Here is a 16,937-nt window from a genome sequence, read left to right on the forward strand (position 1 = left end):
GGGCCTCGGGGGCGGGGCCTGAGGTCGGTCGGGTGGGTTACGGTGCCGGCGCTCCCGGTTGTGCTGGGCCGGCGTGACGCGGAGTAGGGCGTGGGCCGGGCCCGCGGAGTCTGAGGAGCCCGGGGGCAGGGGACGCGGGAGCAGCGGGATGGGGTCCGGAAGCGGCGGTGTCTGGGGTTGCGGAGCCCCGGGGAGCGCAGCTGAGGGGCTGGGGACGGCGGGGTCCTGGGGGTCCGGGGCTGGCGCGGTCGGAGACCTCAGAGCCGGGAGCCCCGAGATTCTGGCTCCCTGCGCTGGCGCTGTCTCCTGGTCCCCCAAGCCTGGCATGGATAGCAGGGCCTGCTGACCACCGGAAGCGGGGGAACTGGGAGGGTCCCGTCCCCGGTAATCAGGCTACCACCAGGGGCTAGGGAATGACGTTTATTGAAAAAGTAAAAAGTGTCACAATAAAAAATTCACCTGGAGAAAAAGCCAGGCCAGAAGTGTGGGGGGTGGGGGTTGTGCCCAGGTACGGGGGTCCTGGCTGCCTGCCTGCCCTACCGGTGGGGCAGGTCCAAGCACCTGGGGGAGGTGGGCACCCAACTACTCTAGGGAGGGCCAGAGCCCTGGCAGGGCAGGGCTGGGCTCAGTCCATCTTGGTCCCTTGGAAGAGCTCCACCAGGTCCTTGAAGTCTGGGTCGATGAGGTCTGAGGGCAGGTCTCCATCGTTGTTGGCTGCGTCTCTGTCTGCCCCCAGGGAAATGAGGTACCTGGGGTGCAAAGGTTGGCAGTGGGGAGGTGGCCCGGAGGGTGCTCTCACCCCATCCCCAGGGTCGCAGGCTGGAGTCCTGAGGTACATGTTTTTTAAAATTTTTCCAGGAGGGGTGAAGAGGAGGAAACCTGATCCTCCAGAAACAATGGCTGACTTTTCCAGTTTGCTCTAGGGAAGAGGGCAGAAAGGAGATTCTAGAAGCTCTTAGGGTTCTTTCTTAGCTGTATTCCCAGGGCCATCTTTTCGAGACCACATCCTGGAGGCCACTTGAGGCCAGAGCATTTCGGACGAAGCCCCTGGCCTAAGCCTCTCACCTGGCTATGTCTGGGTATCCATCGCTGCAGGCAATGTGCAGGGGTGTCCACCCAGTCTCATCCCGCTGGTGGATGTCAGCCCCGTACCTGACCAGCAGCTTCACACACTCCAGGTTTCCAGAGAGCACAGCCTCGTGCAGGGCGGCCAGGCCTGCGCAGGGCAAGGCAGAGCAGGGCAGGAGGGGTCAAGGCTGAGACCTTCCCCTGACCCCGTAGACACTGCGCTGGCCCCATAGGCACTCACCTGAGGGGTGGATGGTGTCCAGGGCGACTTTCCGAGCCCGGATAAAGCGGCCTACCTGCTCCAGATCCCCTTGGCGGATGTGGTCCAAGAACAGGACGTCATTGGGGAAGCGCACGCTGCGATGGGCTAGCAGCCGCCTGCGCCGTTGCCGTGGGCTGTATCGGGCATAGCGGCTGGTCCTGCTGGGCATCCTGGGTGCTGTGGCGGGTCCACCTTGTGGGGACCCTGCTGCTCGGTGAAGGGACGTGTCCGGCTTGGCTCGGACAGCGCATGCAGTCTCCTCCAGCGCCGGCGCCGCCCCTGTGCTCCCTGTGACCGGGCACTTGCCCCTTATATAGGACCTGCGGCGCTCTATAAAGCTGTGCAGTCATGCTCCTGCCGGGAGGGGTGAAACGGAGCAGCTCCGGCCCTGCGCTCAGGATCAGGTTTAGTGGCTCATCTTTCAGCCCACCTGTCGCTGTGCCCCGGCCAAAGGGGTCAGATCCTTCCCGGCCACTGCTGTCTGCCCCACAGCTGGGCCTAGAAGGTGCCTTATAGAGGGTAGGAGAAGGCACTAGGAGGACAGGACCCCTGAGGAAGGCGAGTGGGTGCCAAGGTCGTGGGGAGGGCCCAGGCGTCTCCCCAAGGCCTGGAAACTCAGGGAAAAGGCCACGATGTCTGGTGAGGGTGGCTGCTTCCACCTCCTGGAAAGCAAGGGGGCTTCCCACAGCGGAGGCACAGGGCCCTGACGATTGCCAGAGAAGGCCCCGCCCTGCCCGTATCCCTCCCGGTCACTTGTCACCTTCTGTCGGGCCTGCGCCACTCTGCCCTCCTCCTCAGAAACTTCCCAGGTTAGGATCTAAATAAATGCCTCCGGTCCCACCTGCCCAGCCCACGCTGCCTGCCAGGAAGCCCTCCCCACAATGCCCCTGTTTCCCTCCAGCCCCATGTCCCCGGCCCCCACCCTTCCCCTGCTTCCAGGCTCCTGCCACTTTCTGCCAAGGGCACACGTGCTCCCACTTAGGAGAGCATCCAGTCTGCTCCCCCAGATGGGCCATCATATCCCGTGGGGCGCGCTCTGCTGGCCCAGACGCCTGCAAGAGCGTAACCAGTGGGTGCTACGGAGATGCCCGGCAGGCTGAGCCAGCAGCAGCTGCCTCCCCGCTGTAGCGACCGTCTGGAGGCGGCTTTGGCTTCAGTGGAGAGAAGAGGCAGGAGACATGGGCGCGCACACCCAGGAGCATGCCCGCGGGGTCGGGGACAGCCCCCGCAGCACATGTTAGGGCTGGTGTTACAAAGTACCAGACTGGGGACTTAAACAAACTTTATTTTCTTGTGGTTCTAGAGGCCACAAGTCCAAGATCACGGTGTCAGCCGCTTGGTTCCTTCGGAGGGAGAATCTGTTCCAGGCCCGTGTCCTGGCTTCTGGTGGTGGTCCTTGGTGTTCTCTGGCTCGTAGACACATCGCCCCATCTCAGCCTTCACGTCCACATGGCCTTCTCCCCGCGTGCATGTCTGTGTCCAAATTTCCCCTATTATAAGGACACCAGTCATCAGATTAGGGTCTCCCTATGGCAGCATGACCTCATCCTGACTGATCACATCTGTGACCACTGTATTTCCAAATAGGATCACGGTCTGAGATCCTGGGGGTTAACACCTCAACACAGGAATATTGGAGGGATGCAGTTCAACCCGTGACATTGGTGAGATCCCCTGGGTGGTCACCCAAGTCCTGAACGAGGACACAGCCCAGATTGACGGGCACTTGACGGGCACTGGGAGGGGCAGGCAGCCTGCTTACCAGCAGCCTTTCGTCACCAGGCTGGTTTTGATCCAGCAAAACCGAATCACCAAATGTATTTAACACCCTCTAGGTGCAAAGCCTTGGGCCAAATGCTGTGGAGAAACAGGGCACTGCCTAAGACAGACTCCCTGCCCTGAGAAGGGTTCCCCAGCCTGCCTCAGAGCCCCCACCTGCTGCTGGCCAGTCCAGCCCCACGGGAACCCCCCTCCTAGCCCAGGCCCTGCCAGGGCCCCTATACAGGGCTGGTGCCCAGTGTCCCTGTACTCCAGGACTCAGAGGGTGGTGCCAGGTGATCTTAACTCCTGGTCACTTGGGAGGAGTCAGTGTAGCTTCTACTGGCTGGTTTCCAGGAGACAGAACTTTCCTTTGATGAGAAGATTGCCTATTCTGGTATCATGGGAAGTTCTGTCTGCCCTCCCAGAACCCTGGATGAGGCTGCCAAGGGTGCAGCCCTTCCCGAGAGTGACCCGGCTTTGGGCTAGAGACAGGCCAGGCGCCAGGCAACCCCAATGACGCACCCCTTGGTCCATCTGACTAAGGTGAGCTGAGAGCTTGGGGGTTTGTGGGTTTGGCGTTTCCATTTGGATCAGAGAAGGGACGGGTGCCCAGAGCCCCCCCGCAGTCACAACAGATCCCCTGAAAGGTACTTAATGTGCTTTTTATTCTAGCGAGGACATGGGACTATCCTCTAAACCACGGGCATGACCTGAAGCATCTCATTTGGAAACCTTCCGTCAGAAGCAGGGGTGAGCATCTGACCTGAGATTGTTCGCAAAGTCTATCTCTCATGCGACCACAGTGGAACCAAACCTGTATTGATCTAGCTTGGTCCCTGACGCCCACGTGGACTCGTGGAGTGACCTGGTTTGTACAATGTTGGGCTTCTGCCTTCTAGAGGACTAAAGCAAACTAAGACAATGAATCCAAAAAGCTCACTCTGAAAAGTCCAAGGAACACAACTAGTCAGGCTTTGCATCCAGCAGAAGCCAGGAGCTGGAGGGCCCGGTAGGAGAATGGGTGCAGGCCCACAGCAGGCCCCTTCCCTGCCAGCAGGCTTTGAGGCCGGAGGACCTCCAGGGGCTGGTGCACTTCCGGGACCGAAGCTTCTAAGCACCTGGAGAGAGCAGAAGAGAAGGAGGGAGGGGGAGAGGAAGACAGGGAGGTTTGGGATGTCCCGGGCTGTTAAGCCTTAACTGACCACCCTGAGCGTGCAAAGTTGCCTGCTAATCCACCAGCCCTGCTAGGTTTTGGACTCCACCCCACAGCCTCCCAGCAGATCCAGGCCCTGGAATGTGCTAATCAGCTGCCTCTGCAAAAGAGGGAAGGTCTGGGTGACTCACTGCGCACCCCCCCGGAACACATGACGACAGTGCTGGGCAGCTGCACCTGGTCCCCGCTCTCTGGGTCCTCAGGGTCACCCACACCCGTCGCTGGGGCAGAGAGCACAGGATTGGACTCAGCCTCCCACCCCAGCTGTGACTCCTGATGGCCTTGCTCTGTGCTGGTTTCCTCCGCGGGAGTCCGTGTGTCCCCCTGGGGGAACAGCTCACATTTTGGAGGGCAGGGCTGCCATCCTCCTCCTACAGAAGCTAAAGTGCCCAAGCTCACCTTGCCTTGGAGACGTGTCTCATTGTGTCGGCAGCACACGCTCATGAACCCTGCGCCAGCACATGCCACCCAAGGACCAGGGCCGCTGAGCTGGAGGAGGGGCAGAGGGCCTGGCCGGCGTCGCCCAGGGTGCTCACGCTGGGTCCTCCAGGCACACTGGCTGTGGACCACTCACCTGGGCTGCCGGCAGCAGGGAGGGCAAGGGCAGGCACCTGGGCCTCTGGCTGGGAGAGGACACTGGGAGAACCACGTTCCTGGCACATCTTCCGGGCGTGTCTCCCGCTGCGCACCGGCCCCGGGAAGCCCCTACCGGTTCATGGGCATCAGAGCTGGGGGGCCGGGGATCGAGCAATGCGTGTGTCCTTCCTACTCTGGGGGCAAGTCGAGGCTGGAGGGTTTGGTGGGACTCGTGCAGTGGCAGGCAGGGCTCCTTGGAAACCTAGCTTTGTGCACTCTGTCCTTGACCTAAAGTGGACTGTATGTCCATGTCCATTCCCTCCCAGGATGTCAGCCGGCAGCCCTCCGGTCCCACCTGCCACTGTAGACATGCTCAGAGACCAACGGATGCAAAGCCCCAGGTGGCGATGGTCGGGCAACCACGGGAGTCCTGCCAGCCCCCGTGCGGGGCTCCTGTCCTGCTCTCAAGAGGGACCGACAGGTGCCGCCAAGCTCCCCAGGGCCCCCAGGAGTCACCAAGTCAGGCCCACAAGTGCCGTCTGCCCAGCCCGGCAGCTAGACTTCCTGTCTGTAGGAAAACCAATTCCAATTGTTCTTTTCTCAGCGTGAACTATAAGCAAGCTGAGGTTCTAGAAATCAAATTACATTTTATTTTATTGTTTTTAAAAGATTTTATTTGAGGGCGCCTGGGTGGCTCAGTTGGTTGAGCGACTGCCTTCGGCTCAGGTCACGATCCTGGAGTCCCGGGATCAAGTCCCGCATCGGGCTCCCTGCTCGGCGAGGAGCCTGCTTCTGCCTCTGACCCTCCTGCCTCTCATGCTGTCTCTCATTCTCTCTCTCTCAAATAAATAAATAAAATCTTAAAAAGAAAAAAAAAAAAGATTTTATTTGACAAGAGAAAGACACAGCGAGAGAGGGAACACAAGCAGGGGGAGTGGGAGAGGGAGAAGCGGGCTTCCCGCGGAGCAGGGAGCCCGACGCGGGACTCGATCCCAGGACCCTGGGATCATGACCTGAGCCGAAGGCAGACACTTAACGACTGAGCCACCCAGGCACCCCTCAAATTACATTTTAAAACCTGTGACGTAACACGTGACCCTGATTTGTGCAGGCTTGGTGGTAAGCGTAGCAATGCTATCAATTCACCCATTCCTGAGCTCACACTGCCAATTTCTCGTCAGGCCCTGCGGTGGCAATAAGACAGGGCAGGGCGCTGGCTGGGGGGGGGGGCTCCACGGGGACCACGTGTCCCGATGCAGCGTGGAGCAGCACCCAGGTAGTGGCCGCTACATGCCCCGGGACAGCACCGGGACACCCATCCCCATCCAGCCGAAGCAGCCCGGCCGTGTGCGCTTGGTGACCCGTGACACGCTTGTGGCTCCCGTGGAAGCACCACAATCCAAGGTGCCCCGACTAGGAGAGGCCTGACCCCAGCCCATTCCCCGTGGCCCAGAGAGCTTGTACAGCAGAGACAATAAGAGGTAGTAAAATTTCAACTTTATTTGGCCAATGTGTTCAATTCCAATATCGTGGTAGAAATGGCTGAAGAACAGCCCACATGTGGTTCGGCTCAAGCACCCTTGGCCGTTTCCCAGCCTGGAAATGGAGGGTTCTGGTTCTGCCTGCTGCAGGCCTCAGGGGCGCTGGAAGTCACAGAGCACCGGGGAGCCTGGCTCGGGAGGCAGGGGAGCTGCCCGGGTCTGTCCTGGGCTCAGCCGGCACCCACCACCCCCTGCAGTCGTACAAGGCCCCCTGCGACGGAGACCCCGTGTCTCCGTTTAAGCCAACAACGTGAGACCCACGCTCGGTCACGGCGACACCGGCATGAGGTGAGAGGGACCCGTCCAGCCTGGCCCGGCCTCGCCCCACGCAGGGGACAGGAGTCTCCAGGGAGGCCCTGACGTCCAAAAATGTCTCAAAATCCCACAGATGGAATTTTTTAAAGTGATAGTATAAACCTAACAGGAAAGAGACTTCACCTGCATGAGATTCCAAGACATTTTAACGAGCGCTTTGGACAAAACCATGTACGAAAAAGTACATCACAATTTAAAAAAAAAAAAATCGGCCCCCCAAGGTGAGCTGGCCTGGAGAGAAATCCCTTTCCAAAAATTGAAAAGCAGAAGTAAGAGATGGGTCTAAATTTACACGTGTTAGGATGAAGTGTTGCTTCAGAAAAATTCCCTGCATTTCCGGTCGGTGTTCCCTCCTGCCCGTGAGGGTCCCTGGGCTCCTGGAGGCCGCGCTGCTGGGGCGCACCGCCCGCGGGGCTGTTGCATCTGGGGCACCCGGGTCACAGCTCATCTCTCACAGCTTTCTGATCCTCCTCCTCCTCCAGGTCAGGCTCTTCTGCTTCTTCCAGATCTTCCAGATCCTGGGGTGGGGGAGGGAGGACACGAAGAAACCCGTCAGGAAGGGCTGTGCAGGGGTGTGGTCGGGCCGGTGGCCCCGTCGCCCACACCCTGCACGCAGGAGAGCCGCACCCAGCCGGCCATTCGGACAGGTTTCTAAGCGCAGATGTGCAGGGGAGCTCCTGCAGACAAGACAGGGTGGGAGGGGAGCCCAGGACCCCAGCCTCCAGGGTCTGTGGGGCCAGTGACAGCCCCAGCACCCAGCAGCACGAGCAGGTCCACCCCGCCAGCTTCAGCGTGCGCTCCCTCGGCAGGCCTGCTGCCGCTTCTGGGCGGCCCCCGCCCACCCCCCCAGGAGACGCTCTGGCCTGGACGACCCCCTGCACCGCCCCGGCTGCCCAGGGCTGACGTGGACAGGCCTAAGCTGCTGGGCCTGGAAGGCCCAGGAAGGCCCAGGCCAGGCCTAAGCTGCTGGGCCAGGAAGCGGGACACCTCAGCCAACCGGATAGGGAAGAGCTTCTGCGTCCCGGCTCGCAGGGAGCCTTATGGGACGAGTCTGCGGTGCCACAAGCAAACATCAGCATTTCAAGACCCTTCTAAAGGCCTCCACCCGGAGTGTTCCTCAGGGAGAGTGGCTCTGCCCGGCCCAGGTACACACGCATGCCCCTCCAGGGCGCCCACCAACCCCCACTCACGTCATCGTCCCCGGCCCCGTCCTGACCACCGCTCTCCAAGAACTTCTTAAAACCGTCGAGTGTCCGCTCCCCGTTGTAATCAATGACCTGTGGAGAGGGAGAGGGAGAGAGAGGGTCAGGCAGGAAGCCGGGCGGTGGCACACTCCTCCCCCCCAAAGCCGGCGGCGCACCGTCCTGTCCGTGCTCGCGGGGAAGAACTTCAGCGTGGGGAAGCTGTGCACTTTCACGGCCTCCACCTCGTTAGCCGTCGAGTCCATCTTGGCGATGAGGATGTTTTCATGGTCCTTGTATGTCTCTCCCAACTTATCCCAAATGGGAGCCAGCTGTTTGCAGTGCCCACACCATGGAGCATCTGAAAGAGAGCCGTGCTGAGGCGCTGAGCCCAGCGCCGCTTTCCGCCCGCCCCCAGCGCACACGCCCTCACAGGCCAGACCAGGGAAGCTGGAGGGGCTTCACTCACAGAATTCCACAAAGACATTCTTTTTCTCGTCAAAGGCAATTTCTTCAAAGTTTTTCCCGACCAGCACCTTGACAGGCTGTTTGTCCCAGTCTTCAGGCAGCTCCTGGCTCATGAGGTGGGGCTGGAGGGCAGGCGGAGCAGGGTCACGGACGCCTGGGGCCCCCAACAGGCCTCGGGGCCCCCACCATGGCTGGGGCCCCCACCTGTCCTCAGAGGACAAGAACTGCTCACGGAACCTCGGGAGAGGGCCGTGCCCGCGAGGTCGGGGCTGCTCCACGCTCCCCAAGCAGGGGGACCAAGAGGGGGCCCCGTCCTCAGGGGTCTCCACTCAGGCACAGACATCCTCCACATGTGGCCACAGGAAGCCTGGGACCCTGAGGGCCCCGAGGCCAGCACAGGCCAGCCCCACGCCAGGACGCGGCTCCCCCACCTTGATCTTGCCCTCCAGGAAGCGGTGGCAGAACTCCTCGATCCTCTCTGCCGTCAGCTCGTCCGACTCCGGCTTGTACTTGGTCATCTCCTCCTCCAGGGTGATGAGGCGCACGGCGGGGCACTCCTCCTTCTTGAGGCCAAAGAACTCGAGGATGCGCTGGTTGTCAGTGTGGTCACTGTCGATAAAGATGAACAGGATCTGGGGGCAGAAGAGGCAGGGTAAGCAGGGTAAGCGGAGGGCTGAAGGCAGTTTCTGGTCCCCACTCACCGGGTCCCCTCCGGGACAGTCCTGAGAGCTGGAGGGAGCCTTGGGGCTGCCCTGCAGCCTGCAGCAGGCGTGTGAACAGCTCACCTTCCCCTTGAAGCGCTCGGCGGCCTTCTTGAAGTTGCTCAGCTTACTGTCGTAGTCAGACACACTCTTGGGCAGGAACAGCAGGATGTGGGTCTTGATTTCACCTCCGAAGATCTTCGGGGCTGTCTGTGTCGTAAGCATAGGTTACTGGGTGTGAGCTGTGAGCCGAGCCGTGAGCACAGGATATTCTCTCAACAGCTACGAGGCCACCGATGCAACACTCCGTATGTGGGGGTCCCGGGGTCGGGACCTCAGGGCTCTGCCATGCCACCCCCTCTCAGGGCGCAGGACCCACAGGAGAGCCGCACCTGCTCCGTGAACTCGATGACCAGCGGCAGCTGGTTGTGCTTGATGAAGTCCAGCAGCTTCTCTTTGGTGACGTCCCCCTCAAAGTTGTTGCGGCCTTCATCAAACTGTGGACGCAGAGAGGGCCATGAGCACCTCGGTGCTCCCAAAGCCTCCCTCAGCACCCCCGGCAGCCCCGGCTTGACAGTCTGACAGCCACCCTCCTGTCGGGGCTTCTGAGAGCAATGGGGGAGGAAGCCACATGCCTCTGTCCACAAAACACAGCCAGAGGAGGGCTGCAGAGAGCAGCATCTTCCCGGGCCCCAGGCAACAGCGACACCAAGGGGAGAGCGGGGGCCTTTCAGAGCGGCTGCAATTTCCTGCTCACGCTCAGAACACGCCCTCTCCCGAGCGTGCTGTGCCCTTGGATGGAAGCAGAGTGATGAGGGACGTCCTGACAGAGGAGGTCAGCCAGGGATCCCTCCACCAGGCAGACGTTAGTGACTGGCAGAAAGCAAACACTCTCACCACTCAGCTGCAGTCATCTGGGAAAAACCAACTTTCACAAGACTGTTACTTGTGATTACAAATAACTTTTTTTTTTTTTTTAAAGATTTTATTTATTTGACAGAGAGAGACAGTGAGAGAGGGAACACAAGCAGGGAGAGCAGCAGAGGGAGAAGGAGAAGCAGACTCCTGCTGAGCAAGGAGCCCAACGTGGGGCTCAATCCCAGGACCCTGGGATCATGACCTGAGCCGAAGGCAGACGCTTAACAATGGACCCACCCAGGCGCCCCAACTGTTGTTATTTTGAATGAACAAGGTTTAAGTTGCCTCCACACCCAGCCTGGGACTAGAACTCGCAACCCTGAGGTCAAGAGTCACCCCCTCCACCGACTGAGCCAGCCAGGCGCCTCTGGATGAACAAGGTGTTTAAAACATTTCTTAGGGGCTCCTGAGTGGCTCAGTCGGTTAAGCGTTTGCCTTTGGCTCAGGTCACGATCCTGGGGTCTTGGGATTGAGCCCCACGTCGGGGGGGGTCCCTGCTCAGCGGGTAGTCTGCTTCTCCTTCTCCCTCTGCCGCTCTCTCTCCCGCTCTCAACTTTTTTTTGAAGATTTTTATTCTATTATCGAGAGAGAGAGAGAATGACAACATGAGAGGGAAAGGGTCAGAGGGAGAAGCAGACTCCCCACTGAGCAGGGAGCCCGATGCGGGACTCGATCCCGGGACTCCAGGATCATGACCTGAACTGAAGGCAGACGCTTCACCAACTGAGCCGCCCAGGCGCCCGATAAATAAAATATTTGAAAAAAAATTTTTTTTCTCAGTTCTGATTTCTGACCCAATAAAAATCAATAGGAATAATCTGCGACCACAGATTGGATCCCCAATAACATGAAGAGTTTGAGGAGTCCTGGGGCCCGAAGGTGGAAGGCTGCGGTTGTTGCCCAGAGAGGCCCAGGGGGGCCCTGCAGCCAAGCCACAGCTCTGGATGGGGCGGCGCAGACACCATTCCAGACGCAGACGGGCCGATGCTCTGCCCACGCCCGCCCAGGTGAGGGTACAGGTAAGCCTTCGGTCATTCCCTCTGAACTGCCAGATCAGACCCAAGGAGAGAAACTATTCTCCTTTTCTTCCCAGTCATTTCCCTCTACACTTCCCCAAAGGAACTTCTAGAAGAGCAGGTGGCCGCTCCCTGCTCCCGCCATCGTTCCGTCAGAGCCGGAGCTCCAGCCTGACCATGACAGTGGCTGTTACGTCAGACCACACGGAAGGCTGGGCACTGGGAGCCCCCCCACAGATGAAGCTGAAGCCTGCTTCCTCCTCCCCAAACCTGGGGCAGAGGAGAGGGAACGGGGGCAGAGAAGCCAAGGCCAGGAGGCCCGGCTCCAGCAGGCGTGCTCGCCCAGGCGTGCTGTGAGCCCCTACGACAGGCACAGGCCACGGTGCCCCCCGCTCCTCCAGAACTGTGCCTCCTCCCCCACGCTGTGAGCGGTCTGCCCGATTTCACGCCGAGAGGCCCGAAGAACAGCACTGCCCCATGCCATCTGTCTCGAGACGCAACCTTCTCAGTGACGGTGCCACATCCCACCACGTTCACGTCTACTTCAGGGAAAAGCAGCCAGCCCGCCCTCACTCAGCTCGGGACAGCAACGGAAGCTGGCTCCCTCAGGCCCCAACGACAAACGTCCCCAAAAGGCTCGACGCTCCAGGCAGTGGAGGAGAGGGCTAGCCCCACAGCTACTCCTGATCCTCCAGCTTCAAAGAATAAAAAAGAAAAAACAAACGCGGTGACAAAGACAGAAAGGAAGTAGCTCTCAAACCAAAGGTCCACCGGCAGTGACCCACAACCCAAGACGCCATCCTTCCAGCGAGTGGCAACTGGCCACTCCTGAGAGCCCACCTGCCCTGTCCTGCTGGGGAGGCGCCCGGCTCAGCGAGGCCGCCCCTCATGGCCCCGGGCAGACCGGAAGACCCAGCGCACTCGGAGGAACTGGGCTGAACAGCCTGGATGAAGGGGGACAAGCAAAGATTGGGAAAATGAACCGGATGGTGGTGGGGAAGACGGGAGGCAGCACAGCACGAACTCGGGAGCTGGACCTGAGCCTCTGCCCTCCCGGCCGTGGTGCGGCCTGCGGGACTGCGGCTGTTGCCACCACTCACCTGCACAGCACCAAGTCCCCAGGCTCTGCCGGGCTTCTGCTCAAGGCTTCCCCCCAACCGGCACCAGACCCAAGGGGTCGGCTGTGCCCAGCAAGCACGGACCACAGGAAGGAAGTACACGGCGGTCAGCCCACCCGCCACGCTCACGTGGAGCCTCTGCAGACCTTCAGGGACACATGAGCACCAAGGGTCCTCCGTGAAAACTGGTGCTCTGGATCTTCGGGGTGACAGGGGAGCACTGTGTGGACGCAGGAGGGTGTACAGCTCTCGGTGGCCTCAGAGAAACTCCTTTCTCTGTCAGCCTCAACCTCAGGACCCAGGACTCTCACCACCCCCAGAGGCCCACCTCACCCACACCCCCAGGGGCTCCCATGGGCTCCCCCCATCACACACGTAACTGGGATTTCCTGGGCCCCTGGGCGACGACTACTGGCTAATCTAGCAACGCTGCTCCCTTTGAGAGTGAAGAGAGCGTCTGGAGTTCTTCTGAGAAAGGACGGGCTACAGACACAGCGGGATGGCAAGAACACTGGAAGAAAGCCACCCCAAGCCTGGGTGTCCCCGGTCCTTCGGCACGCGGCTGAGAGATACCCTCGCCCCCCGCCAGTGCCTGGCAAGGCGTCAGATGCGGGAGTGAGCACAGAGAGCTGACCGCGGCCCGGCTGCCCCCCACACGGGGTGCACACACAGGGTGGCCCCAGCCCAGGGCCCGGCCCTTCTGAGCACACGCTGTGTTGCTTTGCTGGAGCTCTAAACCTGCCCTCCTCCCACGCGGACTAACCAGGATAAAGAGGCCCTATCTCCACCCCTGACGACATGCCTCTGTCCCCGCTCTCCTGGCTCGTCCTCCCTTTCCACCGCCTGTGCCATCGAGACGATGCGGACACACTACCGGCCAGTGCAGGACAGCTGTGCTCCGAAATCACGGGGGTTCAGCCAGCCCACCTGGCTGTCTAGTGGCTAAAACAAAAATCAAGAGACTCCTGTGACCCCACGGTAACGCTGCCCATGTGAGCCAGGCCATGTCCCAGCAACGGTGCCAGCAACCGGAAGGCACGTGGCCCCGGACCCGTGCTCGCCACACCGTGGAGGCCGGGCTGGGCCAGCGGTGGGGACGCTCTCCCAAGAGCCAACACTCCCGAGTCCGTTTCTGGTGAGCAAATGGGAGCGCGCTTCACACGGCAGCGTCCACGTTAAGTAACGCCACGGACTTACAATCCTATGCTCAGGACCCGTTAAAATCGCACACCTTGCTACACGTTTTACCAGTTTCTTTGAGAAGAGCTAACCCTGCAGAGCGGCTGTGCTTGAAACACGACCCAGAGCAAAGGGCCCACGGCGCAAAGTCTGAAGGCCATTGTCTAAGCGGCTCCTCTGATCTGACGCTGCACGACGGGCCCTCGGTAGGTCCAGCTGGCGGCGCGGCGCTGCCCGGGCAAGGTCCTCAAGCGCTGGGAGCAGTAAGGAAAGCAGCCCCCGCCGCAGCAGCTCACCACCCGGGGCGGGGCCGCAGGAGGGCCACTCACCTTCTTGAAGAGCACAACCCCGTCCTTGTCCAGCTGGTATTTGGAGAACACATCACTGTTGGAGGTGATCCCAAAAGGTATGTCATCGATGGCTTCTGCCGCCAGCAGGAACTGCTTGGCAAAGTCCGACTCCACGTTCTACAGAGAAGAAGAAGCAGAGGTGGCCATGCACCCTGACACCGAGGATCCCTGCCGGGGTCAGCAGCAGGACAGACCGCGGTGCCCAGGCCACGGGGAGCCCTCCTCCCACGACTGGGGGATGGGGGGTACGGGGGAAGGCCCTGAGATGAAATTCCAAAGCCTCTACCTTGAAGAAGCCAATGACGGTCACCTCGCTGGACTCCAGCAAGGCCTCTGCAGCGGCCCCGTCGGGTAGCGTGGTGGCAGCAGGGCCCGTGCGCTTCTTCAGCCAGTTCACGATGTCCTCGGCCTCTCTGCCAGCTGTGCCCAAACACATGCGGTTCCACTGAAAACCAGGGCCCAGCCTCCCCGCCATTCTCCTCTGAGCTCGCTGCCTCTTTCCACACACCTGTGCAAATCCTAGGGCTACAAAGCCTGTTCTGTGCACCTGCGAAGCTTTGATGGAGTTTGGAGCAAGGGAAAGGCAGTGGCCACCTCTGGGCAGTAGCGGGACAATTCATTTTCCTTCTCCGGTCCCTCTGCATTTTCTGAATTTCCCTGAATTTAAGCTCATTAAACACACACAGATACACTTTCCCCCAGTGGCCTCACTCGTCTTAATTAAAGATGTGATGGAATTTTTAAAAAAAGAAAAAAAAAAATGCTGGTTAGTAAGCCAGCCGAACACCCAGCTTTCCCTGTGAAAACAGGCGGAGCTCCAGCTGGCCTTGGGCACCCAGGCCGCTCAGGTGTCCCTGTCTGTGGGGTGGCCTACCCCACAAGCCTCCCAGCCTAGCAGGCGAGAGCGATCCTGCACCTGCGTACCACCCAGGGCAGATAAAATGAAAAGCTACAAGTCTGCTCCTCCTGAGACGGAGGCCAATCACTTTCTCCCCTCAGTTTGGCTACCTGGTCCAACGTGAGGAAGTTGCGGAAGCTCACACTTAAAAGGATTCTCCTAAGTGGCAACTCAGAGCTGAGTCATCAGTTACAGGTGGAATTAAGAGGAGCTGTCTCCTTCGCCAAAGCTACGTGTCAGCGATGGGATCATGGGAACTGTGCGCTTCCTGTTCCAAAGTGAACACAAGTGAATGTGGGAACAATAAAACAGCAGCCTGGGAAGGAGACCAGAGTCACTGGCGTCAGGATTAACTAGGCTGCTCCAGAGCATTCTGACAGGAGAGCCACAGAACCGGTTCTGTAGACAAAAGTCTCTGCTCTCGTCAGGACCTACCAGGCCCCCAAGGGGCCCAGCCTCCAGGAGGCAGCCCCAGAGGCGGCTGGCCACGAGGGCTCCTGCCACACAGGTGTGTGATGCCGGCCTGTCACTTGGCAGCACTCGGCTTGGCGGCTGGCACACCTGAGTGCCATCACTACACTCGTCGCTCCTGTGGTCCCAAGGGCCCCAGCCTTCCTCTGCTCACTGGTGAGCCTTACGACAAGCCTCAGCTTGCTATCCACCCGATGGCTGTCCTGCTATCCACCCGATGGCTGTCCCTCCCCACCCACGAGATTCTGCAGGGATGGGAGAACACTCTCAGGGAGAGCCTGAGAGGCTGAACTGGACCGAGAATGGGTTCCCGTCCCCGCCCCTCAGGCACGTCCCACGGCCTGCAGGCAGTTACGGGCGGCGCGGCAGTCGCACCTGTGTACTCCCTGGGAGCAGCTGTGTCTCCGTTCTTGAAGAACTTGATCGTAGGGTAGCCACGGACGCCATACTGCTGGGCCAGCTCAGACTCTTCCGTGGCATCGACCTTTGCCAGCCTGATCTCCGAGCCTTCTGCCTTCAGTTTCCCAGCAGCTTTAGCATACTCAGGGGCCAGAGCCTTGCAGTGGCCACACCAAGGGGCATCTGAAAGAGAAAACGGGTGCTAGAAGGCGGCACCGACCAAGTTCCACTGCTCCCCGTGTCTTCTCCATACCTCCTTCCATAAAAGTCTTATCTCCTCACAAAGATAAGCCCCTGTGAACACACACAGCTGAGCTGATATCTCGATGCTCTTAGGCAATATCGGGACAGAAGCCACGAACGACAAACCGACACCAACATCCCTGCGGCTCTCACAGGCAGCACAGGACAAACTCTAACGAGGGGTGCCTTCCCACCACCTGCAGGCAGCAAGGGCAGTCGTGTCCCTGGGACTGCCCCCTGGGAACACAGGGAGGCTAAGAAGCTAGCGCCACAACGCCTGTCCACGTAGCAAGACCCGGTGGTGAGTGTGCGAGCCTCGTCTGGGCGCACCTGCCCTGAGACTCGTGTTTAGTGGGAGCAGAGCTGCCTCCCTCTCACCTAAGGTCAGCAGCCGCCCTGGGCTCGAGCTTTCCGCCCCAGACGGGGTGTCAACACTCACAAACACAAAGGTCCTGGACGCTGGGTGACAAGCCGGTGGAAGGCAGTGCGGGCAGGAGCGGGGCGCTCTGGCGTGGGTCCCGGAGGGGGGTCCGGGGGCGGCCCCCGGGGCTCACACGGGTCCGCCCCGTTCTCCCGGGCCGACGGAGGGACCCTGCCGTGCGGACATCAGGCACGCAGGCACGGGCCGGCCGTGGGCCTGCGGCCACCGCCAGGCTCCGGCGCGGGCAGGAGGGGCGCCCCCGGGACGCTGACAGCAGCTCCGCGGGCTGCCCTGGCCCCGCGGAGGAGCCTCCCGAGCCCTGGAGCCCCCCGCCCCCCGTCCCCGCCCCGCGGCGGCCCGGCCAGGCCCGGGCGGCGGCACTCACAGAACTCCACCAGCAGGTACTTGTGGGCCGCCAGCGCCTCCTCGAAGTTGCCCTTGTGGAGCACCAGGACGTGGTCCTCCTCCTCCGGGGCGGCGGCGCCCGCGCGCGTTAGCGCGGCCAGGGCCAGGCAGAGCAGAGCGCGGCGCAGCATGTCGGCAGCGGGCGCGGCGCTTCGGTTGGCGCCGCCGGGACACCGAGGCCACGAGAGCGCGCGCTGGCCGCCCCGCCCCTATAAGCCCGAGCGCCGCCGCGCGCGCGCCCGCCCGTACCCGCGCACGATTGGCTGACGGGCTCGGGGGCCCGCCTCCAAAGCACTCGGATTGGCTATCCGCACTGGGCCCCCGACCCCGGATTCGGAATCGCTGTGGAGGCTGCCCTCGCCCTCGCCCGGGATTGGCCGAGGAGCTCGCGCTCGCACTCTTCCCGGGTTTCTCATTGGCTTTCGGTGGAGAA

At 60.9% G+C, this 16,937-nt stretch overlaps 2 protein-coding genes across 2 annotated transcripts; both read right to left on the reverse strand.

Annotated features, from left to right (window-relative positions):
* Nucleotides 1-600: 600 nt before the first annotated feature.
* PPP1R27 (protein phosphatase 1 regulatory subunit 27) lies at nucleotides 601-1,613 on the reverse strand. Its single transcript, XM_021680769.1, has 3 exons — nucleotides 1,310-1,613; nucleotides 1,066-1,216; nucleotides 601-749 (listed from the first exon to the last, which is right to left on the reverse strand). Exons 1-3 carry the CDS (start codon nucleotides 1,497-1,499, stop codon nucleotides 626-628), a joined length of 465 nt encoding a protein of 154 aa, XP_021536444.1. The 5' UTR covers nucleotides 1,500-1,613; the 3' UTR covers nucleotides 601-625.
* Nucleotides 1,614-6,357: 4,744 nt separating this feature from the next.
* Nucleotides 6,358-16,698, reverse strand: P4HB (prolyl 4-hydroxylase subunit beta). Its single transcript, XM_021680910.1, has 11 exons — nucleotides 16,485-16,698; nucleotides 15,412-15,618; nucleotides 13,954-14,087; nucleotides 13,647-13,784; nucleotides 9,479-9,583; nucleotides 9,171-9,296; nucleotides 8,817-9,017; nucleotides 8,387-8,507; nucleotides 8,097-8,278; nucleotides 7,927-8,013; nucleotides 6,358-7,254 (listed from the first exon to the last, which is right to left on the reverse strand). Exons 1-11 carry the CDS (start codon nucleotides 16,633-16,635, stop codon nucleotides 7,174-7,176), a joined length of 1,533 nt encoding a protein of 510 aa, XP_021536585.1. The 5' UTR covers nucleotides 16,636-16,698; the 3' UTR covers nucleotides 6,358-7,173.
* Nucleotides 16,699-16,937: the final 239 nt, after the last annotated feature.

Source organism: Neomonachus schauinslandi, chromosome 15, assembly GCF_002201575.2.
Source record: "Neomonachus schauinslandi chromosome 15, ASM220157v2, whole genome shotgun sequence".
NCBI lineage: Eukaryota > Metazoa > Chordata > Mammalia > Carnivora > Phocidae > Neomonachus > Neomonachus schauinslandi.

Excerpts from the sequence above, each read along its gene's own strand:
- PPP1R27 (XM_021680769.1), bottom strand. The coding sequence starts at position 1,499 with ATGCCCAGCAGGACCAGCCGCTATGCCCGATACAGCCCACGGCAACGG. Across the intron at positions 1,217-1,309 it reads GGACACCATCCACCCCTCAG|GCCTGGCCGCCCTGCACGAG; the intron begins GTGAGTGCCTAT and ends TGCCCTGCGCAG. Across the intron at positions 750-1,065 it reads GGATACCCAGACATAGCCAG|GTACCTCATTTCCCTGGGGG; the intron begins GTGAGAGGCTTA and ends TTTGCACCCCAG.
- P4HB (XM_021680910.1), bottom strand. The coding sequence starts at position 16,635 with ATGCTGCGCCGCGCTCTGCTCTGCCTGGCCCTGGCCGCGCTAACGCGC. Across the intron at positions 15,619-16,484 it reads GTACCTGCTGGTGGAGTTCT|ATGCCCCTTGGTGTGGCCAC; the intron begins GTGAGTGCCGCC and ends TTTCTCTTTCAG. Across the intron at positions 13,785-13,953 it reads CCGTCATTGGCTTCTTCAAG|AACGTGGAGTCGGACTTTGC; the intron begins GTAGAGGCTTTG and ends TCTTCTCTGTAG.